The sequence below is a fragment of the Talpa europaea genome (assembly GCF_964194135.1).
Source record: "Talpa europaea genome assembly, chromosome: 3".
Lineage (NCBI taxonomy): Eukaryota > Metazoa > Chordata > Mammalia > Eulipotyphla > Talpidae > Talpa > Talpa europaea.
The window spans coordinates 14,341,147-14,361,705 of NC_140069.1; the positions used below are offsets into that span (position 1 = coordinate 14,341,147).

A 20,559-nucleotide genomic window follows, 5' to 3' on the forward strand; every position below is an offset into this window, starting at 1 on the left:
TTTAGAGAACTTCCGTTTCTGAAACTTATTTTTCCTATTTTTAAGGGAGGGAAGGGAAGAATGAAATTTTATTATTTGGAAACTAAAAGCAATTTTCATTTTCCATAAGAGATCCATCAACAGGCATTTATTTATATTCTACTCTATTCCTAGAATGGTGGTGATGCCCATGAGAATTACAAAAATAGAAGAACATGTAACAAATGTGGTCAGAAAGCCAACACTTTTACATATTAAAGCTCATACAAGTGTGAGAGTTCATAAAATGCATCATAAAATGATTATTCTAGGGCCTCCCTGGTGGTGCAAGGGGTTAAGATGCAACCTATGAAGCTATTTGCAGCCACCGCAGCACAAGTTCGATCCCCCACCAGGGAGCTACCCACATGGCACAGCGGACCTCTCCTGACTCACCTGCTGCTCCCCTCAGCAATGTATTTCAGTCAATCCTCCTGTTTTGTTCCCCACTCTGTCTCTGGTGAATCCTTTTGCCCCCCCGTACCTCTGGCCTGTACCCCAGTTCTTGTATGCATAAATAAATACATCTTTAAAAAAATGATTATTTTATAGCCAAGCAGGATTAGCCTTTATTTACACTTTGCAGGAGGCAATATTTTAATACAAATATCTCAAACTGTGCTTTTAGCAAGAAAAAAAAAGTGCAGTAAATTTGTGATTTTTGCCATGGGGTATTTATATACATCATTCCTGGTATGTTCTGTATCCATCAGGATTACTAGAAACAGAAACCAATTCTGGCTAAGTTAAGCAAAAGAGGATTTTACGGAAAAGATAAAGAAGCTCTTACAAATTCTCGAGAAGGCTGAAGAAGGAAGCTTAGAAAATGCAGGAGCTGTGCACCTCTGCAAATATGCTCAAGTCTCCTAAGGAAGCTGGTGACAGTTAAAAAGATTTAACATCAGATAGGCAAGAAGTTCCCAGAGATTTTTAAAAACATGTAGGTGACGAAGACTGCAAGATCTGGAAACAGGCTAGCAAACTAGGCAATGATTCATGGGGGAGCATATTGTGGTTGTTTCAAAACAGATTTGTGATATATTACAAAAAGGTTTACAAAGCAAAAGTCACTCCAATTGCCAATGACAGGAATGTTAACTCTGAGTCATCTTCACCTATTTCCTATTGTTCATAACAATAGCAATGAGTGTTCCCCACAAGTTAGGCCCAATTCTTAAGCTTTACACACATGTCATTTCAAACATATTATTTATTCTTCCCATTTTTTTAAAGATTTATTTATTTATGCATACAAGAATGGGGTACAGGCCAGAGGTGTGGGGGTGAGAAAATTCACCAGAGACAGAGTGGGGAGCAGAACAGGTGGATTGACTGAAATACACTGCTGAGGAGAGCAGTGGGCGAGTCAGGAGAGGTCTGCTGTGCCATGTGGGTAGCTCCTTGGCCAGGGATCAAAATCGTGCTACAGAGGCTGCAAATAGCTTCAGAGGGTGTGTCTTAACCCCTTGCACCACCAGGGAGGCCCAACTCTTCCCACTTTATAGAAGAGAAAACTGACAACTTAAACTTGATTAGTTAGAGCCCCCAGATCTAAAGAGAGCTCATTTACTTAGGAACTCATGCCGAGATGGCATAAATGCCCTTTAAAATATTCCTGATTTTCTTCTCCTAAAGCAACTGTTATCCTCAGGATACTTAAAAATTCTAGCATTACACCCAAATATCCCCAACAACTTAGATGATGTTTATACTTCCTCTGCCTTGCATCCAAGATTCCCCAAACCTTAGAGATTTGCTTTCTTATAATCCTAAAAGGAATACCTAAAACACATAATCTATTTTCCATCCCAGCTTCAGATATGGTGTGAAAAATTCTGTTATAATCATAAAATTATTACCCAATCCATCCTACAAAGGAAGCAAGAAGGTTTTAAACTAAATTCCCAGTGCTTTTCTTGGTATTTCAACTTACACTATCTGAGAAGAATGAGTCAAAGGCTCTGCAGTTAACTAAAAAACTTTATTTCAGCTCTAAACAGAAACTGAGCAATACCTTGAAAAGCTCTTAATCTACAATGTACCAACGATATTTGGAATATTTTCAAATGTTTCTTGCATCAGATTCTACTGAATAATCTATTCCCTAGGTGTCAAAAAGAAATTTGAGAATACGCATTTTCTTAGTTTCATGTCCTAGAAAAGCAGCAATAACTCCTTTCAGAGCCTTAGACTCATATTCCAGAAATGCTAACATTTTTAGTTAATCAACAACTCATGACCAAAGATTATTTACTATTATCTTCAAGTAAAACACACCAGAGTTAATCTGACATATTTCGTAATACATATATTTATCTATTATATTCATCAGCATGCTTCTTTATGGTATTTAGGCATATGTAGTAGTGTAAATAGCTAATTATTCACATAACTAATCACAGATTTTATAGTGTCAAATATTTCTTAATTTTCAAATGTACAATTGTACATTTAAACATATAATTTTCAAATGCTGTTGCCAGTCATCATTTTTAAGATGTAGTTGATGAAATCGCTATGTAACATTGTTATTATACCTTCTTTTTTTTTTTTAATAGAGGCATTTATTTATTTATTTATCTGTTTGTTTGTTTGTTTGTTTTGTTTATACATGCACTGGGTACAGTCAGAAGCGCGGGAGGGTGAGAGAATTCACCAGAGCCAGAGCGGGGAGCAGAGCAGGCAGAAGGACCGAAGTACACTGCTGAGGGGAGCAGCGGGCGGCAGGAGAGGTCTGCGCGCCATGTGGGACCCTCCTCTGGTGGCCGGGGAGCAGCCGGGGATCGAACCAGCGCCGCAGAGGCCTCAGGCAGCTTCGTAACCTAGCGCTCTACCGCTGTGCCACCGGGGAGGCCCCATGTTATTATACCTTCTATAATTAATATTGTTGATGATGTAATAATTGTTATATTAGTATGTTAATTTATAATTATCATATAGCAATTATTATATAATTATGCAGTAGAATTTTAATTTTTGTCAAAGACAGACACAAATATTCAGAGGAAATTGAAATTCAAAGCTCTAGGCTCTTTATCCATGGTAGCTGGAACATCGTATGGTCTCCAGGCTGCCATGTCTTAGGGTTTAGCCTAGCTGTGTCCTCAACCTGTAAGAGCTAGGAGCATTGCTTTGTAATCTCCCTAAGTCTCTGGGTCCCCATCTCTAAAATGGAACTAGACACCGACTCGAGTGTCAAATAACACAATTGGTGTGAAATGTTTATCACACTAGCCGGCACACAGTAAGAGTTCCATAAATACTGGTTATTATTATGTTACTATTATTCTATTATTGCTATTACTTACAGGGGAATAGAGGCAGCTCAGTGTTAAGCAGTTATAAACCGAGCCAGAGGTTAAAGACTATAACCTTGTTTCACCTTTGAACTAACAAACCCTCATTTATAAGATAAAGTTTAAAGTCCACATTTCAAAACTTCAAAGAATACCAAAATCCTGTGGGAGTTGCAAGAATAGTAGGCTTCTTCCCAGATTGGATGCTTGGAGGCTCTGGACCTACAAATGAATAAGGTGCCATAACTCACCCTGGGGAGTGCACAGACCTGCCAGCTAGGGAAGAACACCCAGGATTTGGGGACATGACCTTAGAGACCCAGCTTCATTTGCCAATAGTGAGTTGCTGCGACAGGCAGCCTGACCTTTCCCCAGCAGTCTGGGCTGCGACTTCAAAAGAAGCTGCTCGGGTCCCCCCCCCCCCCACGCCCCGGTGCCGTGCACCTGGCCTTTCCCAGTCCAGTCTCTCTGGTGCCAAAGTGCACAACACGTGCCCCTCAGACATGAGGGCATCCTCACGCTTGCACCAGAGGAAGGTCAAGTACAGGTGCAGGGTCCTGACTGTGGAACAGAAACATGCCCGTGGAGGACGGTTTCAGACACAAGCCTGGCTCTCGTGGGACAAGAGGATGGGGGCTTTGTGTGTCTTCTGGCTGGCCCTGTGCATTTGTGGGTCCCCAGTAAAGGTGTTCCTTAATCCTGCACCATAAAGCACCCCTTGAGCCATACCAGGGAGTCAAACATGCACAAGGGCTCAGATGCCTTGCTAGAAGTCTGCACAGGGGCCCATGAGGTTCAGAGTGGGAAAAGCACCCACTCTTTTAAGTCATTGATATAGGAAGCAATGAAAGCTTGTTGCCCCTTGAAGAAAGACAATGCTTGCATCTCCCATTCCTTAAACTCTGATGGCAAAAGGGAGACAGGCCTGAAATCCCCCGTCCCTTTTCCGGAAGAATATCAAACTGGACATAGGCGTCATTGGGGAAGAAAACATCTGCGCCTTGAGAAATACACTTCACTTTAACAATCCTTCTGCCATGAAAGGCATTTCAGGTCAAGATAAGATACACTTCTCAAGGCTTCATGACCTAACACTGAAATGTCTGCATCTACTATATGCAGCTTGAAAGGGCTAATTAAATTTCTCAGATTTAATCTTTGAATAAGTGTCTGAATAGCTAACAACCTGTCATTTTAAATTAATGTTTTCTTGGATAAATACTCTATAGTATATTCTCTGCGAAGGTCTACCTCTCAGACATGGCCAGAGAAGGTAATTAAATAACTTGGTTATGCTCGATTAAGAATATTTTTACTACAAGATAAACAAACTGGCATATTTTATTTTAGGCTGATGTTCTTCTAGGGACTGCTAGGATACATGGCATCAATTCCCTTTCACGCAAACTGCCAGTAAAGATGGCAATGATTTGCAAACACCTACAAGATTCTGTAAGTATTACTGCTATGCTTGAGGTGACCGTTCCATCACTGCCCATGCATTTTAGAAGCTCATGAAGAAGACATTGTGTCTTGGCCAATTGGTAGGGTAGGAGAGTTAGGGAGGAAAAAGAGGTTCTGAGTCTCCAGGATCTGGAGAAATTCCCCCAAACATCCTCAAGCATTCTGGCTACAACCAGAAAACCTTAGACTGTAGACTGAATAAGGACAACACAGAATAACTGAAAATGTCCATATAAATCCCAAGTTCTTACATTTTTCAAACCCTCCCCTAAATATTCTTCTAGAACTGCTGACAAATAGCCAAAACAACTTCCTGTCCTTCTGTGTTCCCCTTTTAGAAATGAAATTATCTAGCAGCAAAATAACCACCCAAAGTGGAACTAACAGGAAGATAATTGAAGAAATTCCCTCTGGTTAATTGAGCATATAAATAAGCACACCAATTTGACCCCTGATAACAAAATGGCCCAACAAATCCTGCTGCACCAAAGCAGTGGTTTCTAAGGAATTCCTGGCCCTAAGCAAGGCACCTTCGCTTGAAAGCCGTAGCTGTGAATTATAATAAAGTCCTGAGTAATCAGACTGCTCTTCTTGGCTTTCAGCCCTCGAGAATGCTAAGTCAGCAAATGGCGAGCATGTAGACAAATGTGTTGGCTCCATGCCCGGCTTCTTAGATTTCATGGGTGCTCCTCAATGGGTTGAACTGGAACCTCTCACTTTTGTTGTCAACACAGGACTACGAAAAATCAGGCCTTTTATAACACAGTTCCTCGTCAGTACTTGATACCAAAGGTTGGCTGTTTTTGTACACATGACACCCATTTGGAAGAACAAAAGACTAAACTCACTGGGTGTTATCCAGGAATAAAAGCACTTTTACTTAGATGTAATGTTATTAGTTATCTTGATGGTAAAGTGTGGGACAACATCAATGCCAAACTCTCGATCACACTTACTTCTATCACAAGTAAGATAGAAACTTACTTCTATCTTATAAACAGTGGATAAGGGCCTCCCTGGCGGCCTGAGGATTGAGTCTTAGCGCTGTCACCTTGACAGCCTGAGTTCAATCCCCGGATAGGGAGCTGACCCACATGGTGCAGTAGACCTCTCCTGTCTCGTCTGCTGCTCCCCTCAGCAGTGTATTTCAGTAGATACACCTGTTCTGCTCCCCACTCTGTCTCTGGTGAATCCTGTTATCCCTGCACCTCTGGCCTGTACCTCATTTCTTCTATGCAAACAAAACAAAACAAAACAAAAAAAAAGTGGAGGGAAACCTGGCTTCTTGATAACTGTCAGTACCTCTCATTTCCCATTTATGGAGAAAGGAGGGGGGAAATAGATAAAATATATTGAAACATATATCTTTCCCAGTTGAGTTATGCAAGTAAAGGACTTGTTACAACTTTCCCAGCAAGTATGCATCTTAATTATTTCTAAAGCAGAGGGGTTTAAACAGATCACATTTCCACAGCTTTGGCTGGAACTATCTCTGAGTAGAAGTGTTTCTTGGAAAGATATCAAAACCCAAGTGATACCAAAATCACTCTTTGTGATTTAAACCTCAGTGGCTTGCCATCTTAGTCATCTGTTGGGTGTTCTGTTTTACTTCCATTACTAAGCAGATCCTGAATATTAGAGGCACTGTCACCGTGTATTCACCCACTAGAAAGTCTGTGAGACCTGGCTTCAAAACCAACTCGCTGGTCAAATGCCTTAGTTTCTTCTATGTCAAATGGGGCTTTCATGCTGCTGTTGAGATACCTTTGGCTTCAAAATATATAATCCAATCTTTTCCCTCTTCCCCCTTTCACTGAGCTTTGCAACACTTCTCCTGAGTTCTGGAAAATAAGGTGAGGTGAGGATTCAATATACATGACAACGCTAACAGTACAGTCATAATTTTAAGGATGCAGTATTATTTCCAGAGAAATAATTACATATGCAAACTTGGTTATTGTATTTCAAACAGACCTTCTCTCACCTCTCTGGAAAAAATGTCATTTTGTATTCTCTTTACAATAAAACACACAGTGACTTTAAGACAACTGGCATGTGATTCAGAGGCACAGGATCACACCTCCTCTGACGCATGACACCACACCACACCACCCACCACGGCACCCACAGTTCCCCACCACAGTCCACCAGGTGCCCTCACATTTTGTTTCCCCCTCTCCCTCTGACTGTCTCGTGGCCTCAATTCTATAGTCTTATCTCTGGGGTCTGCTTCTGGCTTAGTTTTGTCTGATTGTTTGTTTTGTTTTTCTTTATTGTCCAAATTCCATCTGGTATTTGTCTTTCTCCTTCTGACTTATTTCACTTAGCATTATCTCCTTTAGTTCTATGCACGTTGCTGTATATGGCAAGAGAATTGCATTTTAAAAAGCACAATAACTCAGAATCCTAACAGAAATACAGGCTGAATCCTTCTTTTATATGGAAAAAGATGCCTTCTTGATATCTTTGCTTTGTAAATCTAAATTTTCACATATTGGTTTAGACCAACAGATAATTATGTCTCTATACTATTCTTCTCAATCTTCCTTGCTTTTTCTGTTGAGAAAGAATTCATAGTCTATTCCTCCAGAATTTCATGACTTATTAGAAAATAGTCAGACTTTACTCAGAATAAAAATGCACGGACTAACCTAACTGATGAAAATAAGGATTTTTCTCTTAAAAAAAAAAAAAGGACAAAATTAACAAAGCTTATTATCAAGAAACTTTAGTAGGTTTTTTTAAAAGACTGAGAAAACTGAATGATGAAAATCCACAACACAATATATACCAACAAAGATAATTAAAATAATAAATACTACCTAAATTAAAATATTCTAATTTAGGGCCTCCCTGGTGGTGCAAGGGGTTAAGACACAACCTATGAAGGTAACTTCAGCCACTGCAGCACATGTTCAATGCCCAGCCAGGGAGCAACCCACATGGAGCAGCAGACCTCTCCTGACTCTCCCGCTGCTCCCCTCAACAGTGCATTTCAGTCAGTCTGCCTGTTCTGCTCCCCACTCCATCTCTGGTGAATCTCCTCACCCCCCACATCTCTGGCCTGTACCCCAGCTCTTGAATGCATAAAAATAAATAAATATTTAAAAAATTCTAATTTAAATTGTTAATGATAATCTTTGTGATGGAAGCACCTGTATAGGTACCCATCAATGAAATGACTCCAGCCTATAAAAAGACGTTCTATGCTTTCTCAGGCAAGAATGTTCATTTGCTTCTCATACCTTAAGTCAAAATCAGAATAGCTACTAAGCATTCTGGGCTAGGACCAGTCCTTCTAAATCCCACCTGATCTGCCAAAAAGCACAGAGTTCAGTTCTTTGCAGCTATAACAGTTTCACCAACCAAAGAAGAGCCTCACAGAGCTGGAAGCTCTAAATCACTCATTGTGAGTGCTGGGGCACAGTTTATCTCAATACAAGGATAAATATTAGGTAAATATCAGAAAATCTGCAGGTACAAGTGCTGCAGACAGTGTCATCAGGATTAAAACAAGTTAAGCCGGGCCTCCCTGGTGGCTCTAGGGGTTAAGACACAGCACTGTGAAGCTGCCCACAGCCACTGCAGCGTTTCAATCCCTGGCCTGGGACCTGACCTACATGGCACAGCAGACCTCTCCTCACTCACCCGCTGCTGCCTTCAGCAGTGTATTTCAGTGGATCTGCCTGTTCTGCTCCCCACTTTCTCTGGGAATCCTCTCACCACCCCCTACACCTCAGGCCTACACCCCAATTCTTGTATGCATAAATAAATCTTTAAAAAAAAACAAACAAGTAAGCCAACTAGCACCAACAACTACAAAAACACAGATGCACAAGCAAACTCAGAGGGGTAGGAGTGGAAAGTTTTAAGCCTTTCTGATGACATTAGCTGTTAACTACCTCCTCCTCAGCAGCTGTCATGGGCTTCCCCAAGCTCAAGGTCCTGGCATTTGTCTGTCTCCTCTCGCCACACCCTAGCAACAGCTGTTATCTGAAAACTGGAGATCCAAGAGGACATTCTTGTCCACACTCTCAGGCAGGATTTCTCTCTCCATCTTGCCTCTCCTATCCAACCTTGAAAGTATTTTAAAAGCTAAGAAAGGGGACTCTATGTGCAGCCCTGAGTAAGTCAGTGATCTCTGAACTCTTCCAAGATTGAATCATCTTAGACAGCTCTGATGAAAATAGCTCCTGTTGCTCCTGCTGGCTGGCACTGCCATGTAGAGCAGCTGTTTGCAAGCATGCCTTCTGACCCATTAGAGACCTCTACCACCACTCTATCTCCACAAAATAACTAATAACCCATGAGAACAATCACTAACATAAGCTTCTAAGTTCAGTTAAGGTTGATCATACTGGCACAGGAGTGAGATCTAGTACCTATCTCCTTGGTAGGTAATGGGAAGAATACAGAAATGTGTGATGATTTACTATGGAAAGGGATTTATCATTTCCTTTTCCTTTTTTTTTAAAGATTTATTTATTTATGCATACAGAAATGGGGGTACAGGCAGAGGTGTGGGAGGTGAGAGGATTCACCAGATACAGAGTGGGAAAAGAACAGGCAGATAGACTGAAATACACTGTTGAGAGGAGCAGCAGATGAGAAGGAGAGGTCTGCTGCGCCACCTGGGTTGCTCCCTGGCCAGCCCAGGGATCGAACTCGTGCTGCAGAGGCACAGACAGCTTCACAGAGCTGCGCTTAACCCCTTGCACCACCAGGAGGCCCTCCTTTGTCTTTTTCTAATCACTAAATTCACAGAAGCCCAACTGTTTAAGAGCTACCCCCCTGATAAAACAAAGGGAGTTCTTGATCCAAATAAAAGCTAGAAATAACAGGCAGGGAGATCAAGCTGCCTACACCCCTTTATTGAGGTGTATTTATTTTCAGGTTTATTGAGTCCAAAGCTAGTGGGAGCCATAACATAAATATCAGTATTTTCCTTTTAGAGAAGTAATCACTTCTCTAAGTAGAGAAGGTAAGTGGAGCTAAGGTTCCATATTAATGGTCCCCAATAGGTGATCCCCACTATGGCATTCTCTATGCCACCCTTAAAGTTTCTTAGTTTTATTTGCCATAATGAATTATTTCTCCCTTTTTCTATTCTCTATGCTTTAATTGTCGTATCACCCATTTGCTTTATGGTAGCCAGGTCTTTGGTTTAAGAAGCTGAATTTGAAGTTTCATTTGCATACTGCATTAATATTTGCAGGAAAGCAGCTCAATATTTACTGAACACATTTTTATGGAAAATGTAATTGCAAGGCTGTAAGAATCTGGAAAGGTACTGTGAGAGTAAAAAGACAAATATGTCAAACAATTTCAAAGAACTGCAATTTCCTACAACTTAGCTAAAACTCATTGCCTGGTAAACTGTTTTGGGGAAACCGGCTTTAGTGATTGGATAGGACTACTGTAATTAGCATAGTTAGTCAAGGTAGATGAGCATAACAGAAATGTTTGAAACATTTTTCGCTCTTAATTACACATTCCTCATTGCATTCTTAATTCTCTCCACCCCACTTCCATCCTCACAGATGGCTTAATAGTGAACTGCAATTTATCTTCCCATAAAGTAATCACAAATTGAGAACAAGTACAGTTCAAATTCCGTTTTCAAAACCACATGGCCAGGAAGACCCAGTTTGATAGTTAAAAGAAAGTGACCATTGTAGCTTGTCAAAACATAAACACTTCCAGGAATAAATTAGATTTTTCCCAACAGATTGGAAAAAAAAAAACATGTATCTACTTTTTTGTTTGCAAAAGTCACAACTAGAATGTGATATCTTCATATACATGGTTCTGTTTACATCTGTCTCATTATTACATTTTTCAGCCCTTTAAATTACTAGTTGGGGAAACCATTAAATTGCAGTTTAGCATCTTGCTTAAGGGCATGAGCTCTCAGCTCTACCACTTTCTGGCTGAATAACCTATGACTAGGTAGTCTAAATGCTCACCTCCTCAGTTTCTTCCTCTGCAAAGTAAGGGTGAATGAGAATAAATTGTATTTTTTACATGGAGTTGTGATAAAGATTAAAGGGGTGTGTGTGGATATATGAAAGTGAGCACTTAGTAAGCACTTACATATTAAAGCACTTAGAAAGTCCTTGGCAGGTAATAAAAGCTGTAAGTGTTATCATTACTACCATGTCTACCATTACCACAAAGAAATAGTGATATTGTTGGCCTCTATTTAAATACTCTATTGCAAACCACTTTCTTGTTAAGTATCTCTGGGATCAGCCTATAGAAGAAGCATGCAGTGGATTTTGAAAGTCTTGATTTGAACACCATAGCTATGATTACATAGGCAATTTCAAGATAAAAGATACACACACACACACACACACATAACATAAAATCACTGATTTCAAACCTCACTAAGAACTCAAAACAGCACTAAATTTTACATATAAATTAATGGTAATAGGATTCCCAGAACCAAAAAATAATCTACAAAATCATAACCAAATACAAACATTCTATTTTCAGATCATGGGGGATCTGAATATATGGTTAATTATCTTGAAATGAGGAATGTCCTAAGAAGATTTTCTTGACTACTTAATGGTACCTTTTCTGGTATATATCAAGAATAAAGCTGTTAAACTATATATGCAAAATATCAGTCCCATCTGGTATGGTAATGTTACCTAACTTGTGATATCATTGCGCTTTTTTGACAATAAAAAAAAGGAAAGCAAAAATTTTATTTTAACAGTTTTAATAGTTGGGCTCTTATTACTCTAATGTGTCATACAAATGCATTTTGGAAAGTTTTATTGAGATATAATTCACATACACAATTCATTCATTCAATTTGTGTATTTCAAAATGTACAATTCAATGAGCTAAGTATTTCCAGAGATATGAAACCATCACCACAAAAATTGTAGAATTCTTCCACCATTCCAGACAGAAACTCTACACCCATTAGCTATTACCCTCTATGCCTGCTCCCCACTGTCAGTCACAATTTCTGTCTCTATAAATTTGCCCATTCTGAATATTTCATGTGAATAAAATCATAGCATATGTGACATTTTCTTACTAGCTTATTTCATAGATTTTCAAGGTTCAACCTTTATTCCCTTTCATTGCCAAATAACATTTCTTCACATAAATATACCACCCTTTGTTTATTCGTTTATTAGTAGATGAACATTTGAGTCCTTTCTCTTGGGGCTGTTTTGAAAAATGCTGCAATGAATAGTTGTGTGAAAATCTTTATGTGGACATATGTTTTCATTTCTCTTGAACATATATTTAGGCATAAAATTGATAGGTCATATGCTAACTCCATGTTTAATCTTTGAAGACATGCCAGCTGTTTTCCAAAGTGGTTCTATTATTTTACCTTTTCACCAGCAATGTATGAAGTTTTCAATTTCCCTTCTTTCTCATCAACATTTATTATCATCTTTCTGATTATTGCTATCCCCGGGTACCAAGTGGTATCCACATGCTTTCTTAAGATGCAAAAACATGGAAATACATTGGGTAAGGAAAGTCTTTGATGTCAAGGGGAAGGCATGAAGAGATTAGGAAAAGATCCTGCAATCAGGCTGGAAAAGGAAGCAGAAATATTTTTTAGGTCTATTACTCAACTTAATGTTCTTATGCAAACAATTGTCCTCACCAAAGGGTCAGGATTGTGGAGCTAGCCAAGCCTTAAATCTCGAACTTAAACTAATATAACAATTACTTGATTTATTGATTTATTTCCTATGCTATACCCATTTGATTCAATACCACAAAGGTGATGTGGAAGGATATTATTCCCCTTCCTCAATAAAGGTGCTAACCTAATGAGGTTAACGAGTTTGCCCAAAGGAACATAGTTAATAATACATATATACAAATGTAAATATATACATATGTAAATAAATAGAATTCAGGGGCCTCTCTGGTGGTGCAAGGGGTTAAGACGCAGCACTATGAAGCAATCCGCAGCTACTGCAGCATGAGTTCTATCCCAGGCCAGGGAGCTGACCCACATGGTGCAGCAGACCTCCCTTATCTTGCTCACTGCTCCCCTCAGCAGTGTATGTCAGTCAATTTGTCTGTTCTGTTCCCCACTCTGTCTCTGGTGATTCTCTCAACCCCTGCACCTCTGGCCTGCTCCCCAGCTCCTTATATGGATAAATAAATCTTTAATAAATAAATAAATAGAATGCAAAGGTGGGCCTGGAATACATTTCAAATCACAATCCTTGGCTCCCTCCTTCCTCTTCACCTTCACTTGTCTCATCTTTAATAACCCAGAAAGTAATGGAAAAGGAAAACAAGGCAGAGGGGACTTGTGGATATGTGTGAAGCAATTAATGGCTGGAGACCTGCCTATCACACAGTCCCCACAATCAGCCTGGGAGAGGGCAGCTGGGGCCAATGATAACAAGCATGGCTATCGTCCTACTCTTTTTTTTTTTTAAAGATTTATTTATTTATTTATACAAGAACTGGGGTACAGGCCAGAGGTGCAGGGGGTGAGAGGACCCACCAGAGAAAGAGCGGGGAACAGAACAGGCAGACTGATGAAAATACATGCTGAGGGAAGCAGCGGGTGAGACAGGAGAGGTCTGATGAGCCATGTGGGTCAGCAACCTGGTTGGGGACAGAACTCGTGCTGCAGAGGCTGTGGACAGCTTCATGGTGCTGTGCTCAACCCTTTGAGCCACCAGGAAGGCCCAATCATCCTACTCTTGATAAGAGTTACATCCAGGAATCAAGAAGCCCTAATCCCTGCATTCTGAATATTATATTATTCTGTACTCAAAGCAGTATATTTAACTACATAAATTATTCATTCGACTATTAATAAATAGTCTATTAATAAATAAGTAGTCACTCTGTGCTAGGCACAGCACTGAGATAATTGAGAGAAAAAGGCAATGATTACAATGTTTCAAAATAAAATTAAATAAGGACCATTTGCAAGCCTTTTGTGTATAGTATCTCATTTAAGCCTTACATATACAAATGGAAACTGAGGCACAGACAAGTTAAGTCAATCATCCCAAAATCACAGAACCAATAAGCGGGGATGCAGAATAAGAACCCAGGCAGCCTGGTTCTATACTGTGTACTTAACCACCACCCAGTTCCTCCTGCCAGCTCTTGCTTGGAAAACACATGTGGTGAAGCACAGAAACCAATAATACTAATTAATTCCAGCAACTATTTGTTGAGTTATTAATACATGAAGCCCAGGCACAAATTCTCACAACAATCCAGGAAGCACTTCTCTTCATTACCATTTTATAGATAAAGAAACAGGCTCAGAGAACTGAATTAACTTGCCCAAGGTCACAGAGTTAAAATAGGGAAGGTCAGCACTATACTTAATATGTACCATTGTTCTAAGCACCAATTCATCTAATCCTCATAACAATACTAGGAGATAGGTTGATTCTAACCCATTCTTAGTCTGTAACTTGTTCAAAGTCCCACCCATAAATGGCAAAGACTGGATTTACTCAAAACAACTTAATGCCGTCTCTTATCTGTCTAAATAAGTCGAGTTGAGAAAGAGCCCTCTGTCCTCTCAACAAGCTAATAAGCAGGGTCCTCAGAGCTGCCCTAGTGCAGTGGAGTGCTAGGAGGGGGGAGGGAAACCCAGGAAAAAGGAAGATGAAGTTGCATCTCAGAGGAGATAGTGGCACCATGCAATTTAGTAAGAAAAGTAGACTTTGAAAGACAATATTATATTAAAAATATAATATTATAATATTATAATGAGAAAATAAGCTAAACTACCAAAAAGAGGGTTTCAGAATTGAATCAAAAAAGCCTCATTTTAATACTTGTCATTTAGAAAATAGGCTTGATAAAGGAAAATAAAGTTTTATTCTAATTTTGACCGTACATGAAAATATCAACAAGGAACAGAAATGTGCAACTTGCCTAAACTCAATTCATTCTGACTTTCAAGATTTACTTGCTGGGTCTAAGTGCTGCAAGCAGCGTGGTTTCCAAACTTGAGGGATCTTTATAAGATTCTCTATCCGTCAGGTCCGAAAACACAGCATTTGCAAACTAAAGAAGCCTGAGGACTCAGGCCGAGAACTCGAAGGAATTCTTTCCGGCGGGCCAGGGGCCGGCAAGCAAGCTGTGGCTCAAAAGCTGCAGAGCCGGGTTTTTTCCCTGGCAAAGTGATTTATGACCACACGAAGACGAGCAGCTGCAGAACCGGTCAGACCTAAGTACAATTCTCAAACACGAATCCAAGAAGGACCAGGAAGGGACAGGGAAAGGGAGGGCGGGTAGGTCACTGCCTGTCCTGGGCGCGATGAGACCTGTCAAGTCCCAATTCCCCCAGGAGTCCGGGACGCTGGACACGACCGCCCACAGCGCGAGCGCGAGGGAGCTGGCACCGCAGCTGGGCAGCCGGGCAAGGTGCCTCCACGCCCCCTTGCGGACTCACATTATGATCGATGAGGCTGTGCCAACTAAGTGATAGGTACAGTAATCACAAATAGTCTCTCCATTTAAAAGCCCCCAAGCATCCCGCAAGGAGCCGCGGCGATCAGCCCCACTTTATAGCTGCAAGCACTGAGGCTCGGGAGCGTGAAGCAAGGCGTGCCAGCAAAAGGAAACCACAAGTGAAGGCGATCTCTGGGCTGCTGCCTGCATCCAGGAGGAAAGGCGCAGGAGTAGGAGCCGGCTAGGGAGGCCACACCGGGTGCGCCCTCGAGTTCTGGGCGGACTGTCAGCTGGAGGCCTGGCAGCGCCCAGGTGCCCGGGCAGAAGCAGCCAGGAGCGCGCGCGGTGTGCAGCGCGCCCGTGGCGCTCGGGGCTGCAGCAGCCTGGCTGGGGCGCAGCGCGCACCTCCCGCCCGCGCGCGCGGGTCTGCGGAGCCCGCGCCCGTGCCGGGTGCACCCGCCCGGGGCTGCAGCAGCCGAGCAGGGGCGCAGCGCGGGCTGTCCCCGCGCGCACAGCCGCCCCGGAGCCCCGCGCGAGCCGCGAGCCCCGAGTCCCGGCGCGCGCGCGCGGCACCGCTGCGGACACGGCTGGCAGTGCCCCCGCGAGCCCACGGGCGCTGCCCCTCGCCTTACCGTAGCTGCTCCCCGGTGACCAGCACCTCAGCCATGCGCTCCAGCTCCCGCTGCTGCGCCCCGCCGCTCCCGCTGGTGCTGCCGTCGCTGCCACCGCTGCCCGCGCTGCCGCCCTCCTCCATGGTCGGGCCACGCCGCTGCCACTGCCTGGGCTGTCCGCGGCGGGCTCGGGTGTTGAATCAGCCTGCCCTCACTGAGGCCGCCCTCGCCATCTTGGTTAGGGGCATGCCCGGAGCTCACACGCGATTGGCTGGAGAGGGAATCCCGGCGGGTGGCGGAGGTGCCCGGCGACCCGCCCCTGGAGCGCCGGCCTGGGGGCGTGGCTCCAGCCCACGTGGGCGGGGGCGGGGCCAGCGGCGGACAATATAAACATCTGGGCGGGGCGCTGGCTTGGCCCTGAGTGTGCGCTGTGGTCGAGCGCGGTGAGGTCGGTTTCCTTTACCCTTGTAGGTCGTGCTCTGGGGGCCTGGGGACAGGATGAGAGGTTATTAGAGCAGTGGGCGAAATTTTGGTACTGCTCATGTCCCACATTGCCGGAGAATAAAAATAATAATAGCCGGTGGGGGGTTGGGAAAGGTGGGATTGGGGTCAAAATCAGGGGGTTGCAAGTGTACGGAGAACATAAAAATAAAAAATAAAAAAAAAATAATAATAACAGCCAAATACTGGGCAAAGGGTACACGTGTCACTGCAGGACTTGGAGAAATTAAACATCTTCCATCCCCAACCTGGTCAGCCAAGATTGCTTACTTACCTGATGACGTATTCGATAAAGTACACGGGCCTGGGCTTTAGACCTGGGATCCAAGTCCACTCCTGTAATTTCCTGCCTAAATATGCGTTATTCTCGGTGTCTTCCTTTACAAATTGAAAATAATTGTGACTACGACATCTTGAATTTGCTGTATTAAAGATGCTTTAGGTCGTCGTTACCTTTTAAAATTATTGCAACAAATCATAAAGCAAATATTGTTTATGATTGTTTGTTTTTTTAATCAGGGAACAGGTTTGGAGAGTTGGGGTAACTTGTCCAAGGCAAGCAAGTAATAACTGCAACAACAATCAAACCCAGGCGATTCTGGTTTCAAAGTTGTGTTTTTTAAAAGAGTACCTCTTAAAACAGGGATGTATTGGCATCATCTAGCTTGCAGGGACTATGGCAGGAACTTTGACTAACGCCAAATAAATGTCCTGTTTTTCTCTTTGATGCAGGGCCAGCCTCTGGTCTGCAGAAAGTCCAAGTAATGCTAAGGGCAATGGGCATCGTTGTGGTAAAGGAATATTTGTGTGTAGACTTTTTATACAGCTTGCTGCATTTTTTTGCCTATGTTCCAGACTCTGCACTCCTACAGCAAGTAAATTTGGATCTGTTTTTTTTTACTCAATATTATCTTAAAGACATAATCTCTCAATTGCAGATATGTAGTAGAAATCTACAGAATAAAAATGAAAATGACAGAACTCTTGAGAACCAGCAGTCTGTATATTTTATATCAATTCTATTATTCAAAAGTATTTATACCCATTGTTCTGCAGGCTTGTTATATTTTATTATTTTGTGTTTAGAGAGGACCGCAGTAACCTTTTCCAACATTTTACAACATCATTCCTTAAATTAACTTATTGAATAGAATTTGCAACAATTCTTTGAACATTTATTCTGTGCTTTAAATTTTGGGTTTTTTCCATTTAACTCCAGATGTATTTTCATCTAAATTTGGTCAACTTTCTTTCTCTAAAAAATAAAAATGCATTCTTATAGTTTCTGATTTTAAAAAGGTATATTGAAAGAAACTTTTATCATAAAGTTTAAGAATTAAAAAATCCCCCTCCCTAATGTGTGGGTAAAAAATTCAGGTCAAGAAAATACCTATTTCCTCTACTGCAGTAAGAGCAAGAAAGCAGAATGTATTTTTCTTGCCTGATGTGAAGGATTGTGTGTGTGCACAGGAAATGGGACTGGTTTGTTGTTATTGTTTTAAACTTTCCTTTGATATATAAGGTGCATCATGCTCCCCTGCATAAAAAGATCAATCCTCCTAAGTTAGGAAGAAATTGGTGAACTGATTCCGGATGACATTTGGACACCACTCCCTGAACCAGGAACTCTGGAGCAACTGGCTCCAGCATATACTGTGATCTATAGGTATGATAATAATAGAGAGAGCAGGACACTGACCTGACTGTTAATCAGCATGAGGATGTTAGAAGGGGTGAAAATTCTGACAGACTTCACTTGATTCCTGCCTCCAGCTGACCATTATTTTCTCTGAATTGTCTGTCTTGCTTTGGTAAAGTCAAGATTATACTACCAAGTCCATTGGGTAATTTGAAGGAAGGATTAAATAAAATTAAAGGAGATTGCTCTTTATAGAAGTCACCCACTCTCCTGTTTCTTGCCTTTTGACTATTGTAGTACTCTGGAGCCAGTGCTTCTCAAGCTTCCGAGGGAGGACAAAGTATGTGTGTGTGATGTTTTCAGTAATACTAATACTTTAGTGGGCCTCCCTGGTGGCGCAGCGGTTGGGCTCTGGGTTGTGAAGCTGCCCGCGGCCTCTGCAGCGCCGGTTCGATCCCCGGCTGCTCCCCGGCCACCAGAGGAGGGTCCCACATGGCGCGCAGACCTCCCCTGCCGCCCGCTGCTCCCCTCAGCAGTGTACTTCGGTCCTTCTGCCTGCTCTGCTCCCCGCTCTGGCTCTGGTGAATTCTCTCCCCCTCCCGCGCTTCTGACTGTACCCAGTGCTTGTATAAATAAATAAATAAATCTTTAAAAAAAAAAAAATACTAATACTTTAGTAAAATACAATAAAAATGAAAATCAAACATTGAGCACAAGTCCAAAATTGTTACTATTATGGGCAGACAGGAAAGAGGCAAATTGCTATAATCTTTTATAAATGATTTCTCTCCATGTCTGTACATCTCAGTCTCCCTTATTATCGATAATTCACGCTTTGTATAGTGCTAGTTAAGGGTGAGCAGCATTGAGAGATGAACTTGAATAAAATGTATGAAAAAATATTGTCAACTATGATGCTTTATAATATGCAATCTGTTATGGTTGTCACCTCTTAGTATATATCTGTATTATTCCCGCCTGACTTTAAAGACTTACTCAAACCCCATTTCTTAGTGTTATCTTCCTGAACTTTCCCAAGCAATTTGGTATTCTGTCCTGTGAATTCTCATGTTACCTCAAGATACCCATTGTTCTTTAACTATTAATTGGAATCTTGATTCTCCAGTTCCCACCATTATTATTCTCTCTTTGTGAATGGAAGAAGATGGATGGCTTAGCTATTTCTGTTCATTGATCTTTAACGAAGAAAACTTGTCCTTAAAAAGAAGATGGAGAAAAATCAAATTTTCATGTGTTCCTCATACACACCCGTGTTTAACATTTTTGATTCATATTTTCATAGTGATATTGCAAATAAAGTTGATGTTTCTTGCCCTCCAGACCTGTTCAACTCTCACTGGATCTCAGTCATAACCTTGGTTCCCTGCAGTTCTTGCTGCTAAAGGGCGATTCAAAACTGTCTATTTTTTGTTATATGCTGCCACCTAGTGATATCTTTTGCAATGACATTAAGTGACATTGCTTTTCCTAGAGAGAACCGACTACTACCCCCAAGAGGACTTTTTGGAAATTTCAGATGGATGTTGAGGTTTGTTGCATTATTGGAGATGCCACTGACTTTTAGCAGGCAGGAACTACAATTGCTAGATATTTGCGTTTGCTTGGGACATAACTTACAAAAAATTGTCCTAAAGGGCCTCCCCGGTGGCGCAGTGGTTGAGCGCTGGGTTGCGAAGCTGCCGGCGACCTCTGCGGCGCCAGTTCGATCCCCGACTGCTCCCCGGCCACCTGAGGAGGGTCCCACATGGCGCACAGACCTCTCCTGCCGCCCGCTGCTCCCCTAAGCAGTGTACTTCGGTCCTTCTGCCTGCTCTGCTCCCCGCTCTGGCTCTGGTGACTTCTCTCACCCTCCCGCGTTTCTGACTGTACCCAGTGCATGTATAAACAAAACAAACAAACAAACAAACAAATAAATAAATAAAACATGCCTCTATTAAAAAAAAAATTGTCCTAAACACTGAATGTCTTATGTTTTGTAGGAGATTCATGTGAAAGAAAAATCTATTTACTGTTATCTAAGTCTACCACTTAATTGGTTACATAAGGAAACAAAGTATTTTTTGCACAATTTTAATATGAATTGTTCAGGAATGCAATTATTTTGTACATTGAGAAAAATTGTTCTTGGTTCAGAACTTTACTAATAAAGGTTCATCATTGCATAAAATTGATTCACTCACCATTTGTGTGGTCTGCATATTATAAATACAGCACAACTTTTTCAGTCTGCATTTGTTAGCTGGGACTTGATGTGTAGGTTTGTATAAGGATATGTTATTTAGCTAAATTTAAAATGCCAGGTAGGGCCTCTCTGGTGCATCAAGGGGTTACGAGTGCTACAGTGGCTGGTGATAGCTTGATCACGCTGCCTTTAACCCCTGCGCCACCAGGGAAGCCCCAGTTTTCTTTTTATGGATCACAAGTGTCCTACGAGATCACTGAGTTTTGTTCTAAACGTGTATACTCCTGGAGGGTTTTTCTGAAAAACAGGGCTGAAAGAGCTCTCAGTAAAGGCACTGAGAGCAAAAGAAAGCTCAGAACTCTGCAGGCTGTCAGCCACAAAAATCTTAATATTTGA

The 20,559-nt window shown here is 41.8% G+C and overlaps 1 protein-coding gene across 2 annotated transcripts in view; it reads right to left on the minus strand.

Annotated features, from left to right (window-relative positions):
* DEPTOR (DEP domain containing MTOR interacting protein) overlaps positions 1-15,963 on the minus strand; it is a gene marked incomplete at its 5' end in the record, with an annotated part of 117,958 nt that extends 101,995 nt beyond the window's left edge. For both annotated transcript variants that reach the window (XM_084230891.1, XM_084230890.1), the window contains one exon: positions 15,842-15,963. In XM_084230891.1, the coding sequence (XP_084087017.1) occupies positions 15,842-15,963 (122 nt within the window). The remainder of the gene's footprint in view (positions 1-15,841) is intronic.
* Between the last annotated feature and the right edge of the window lie 4,596 nt (positions 15,964-20,559).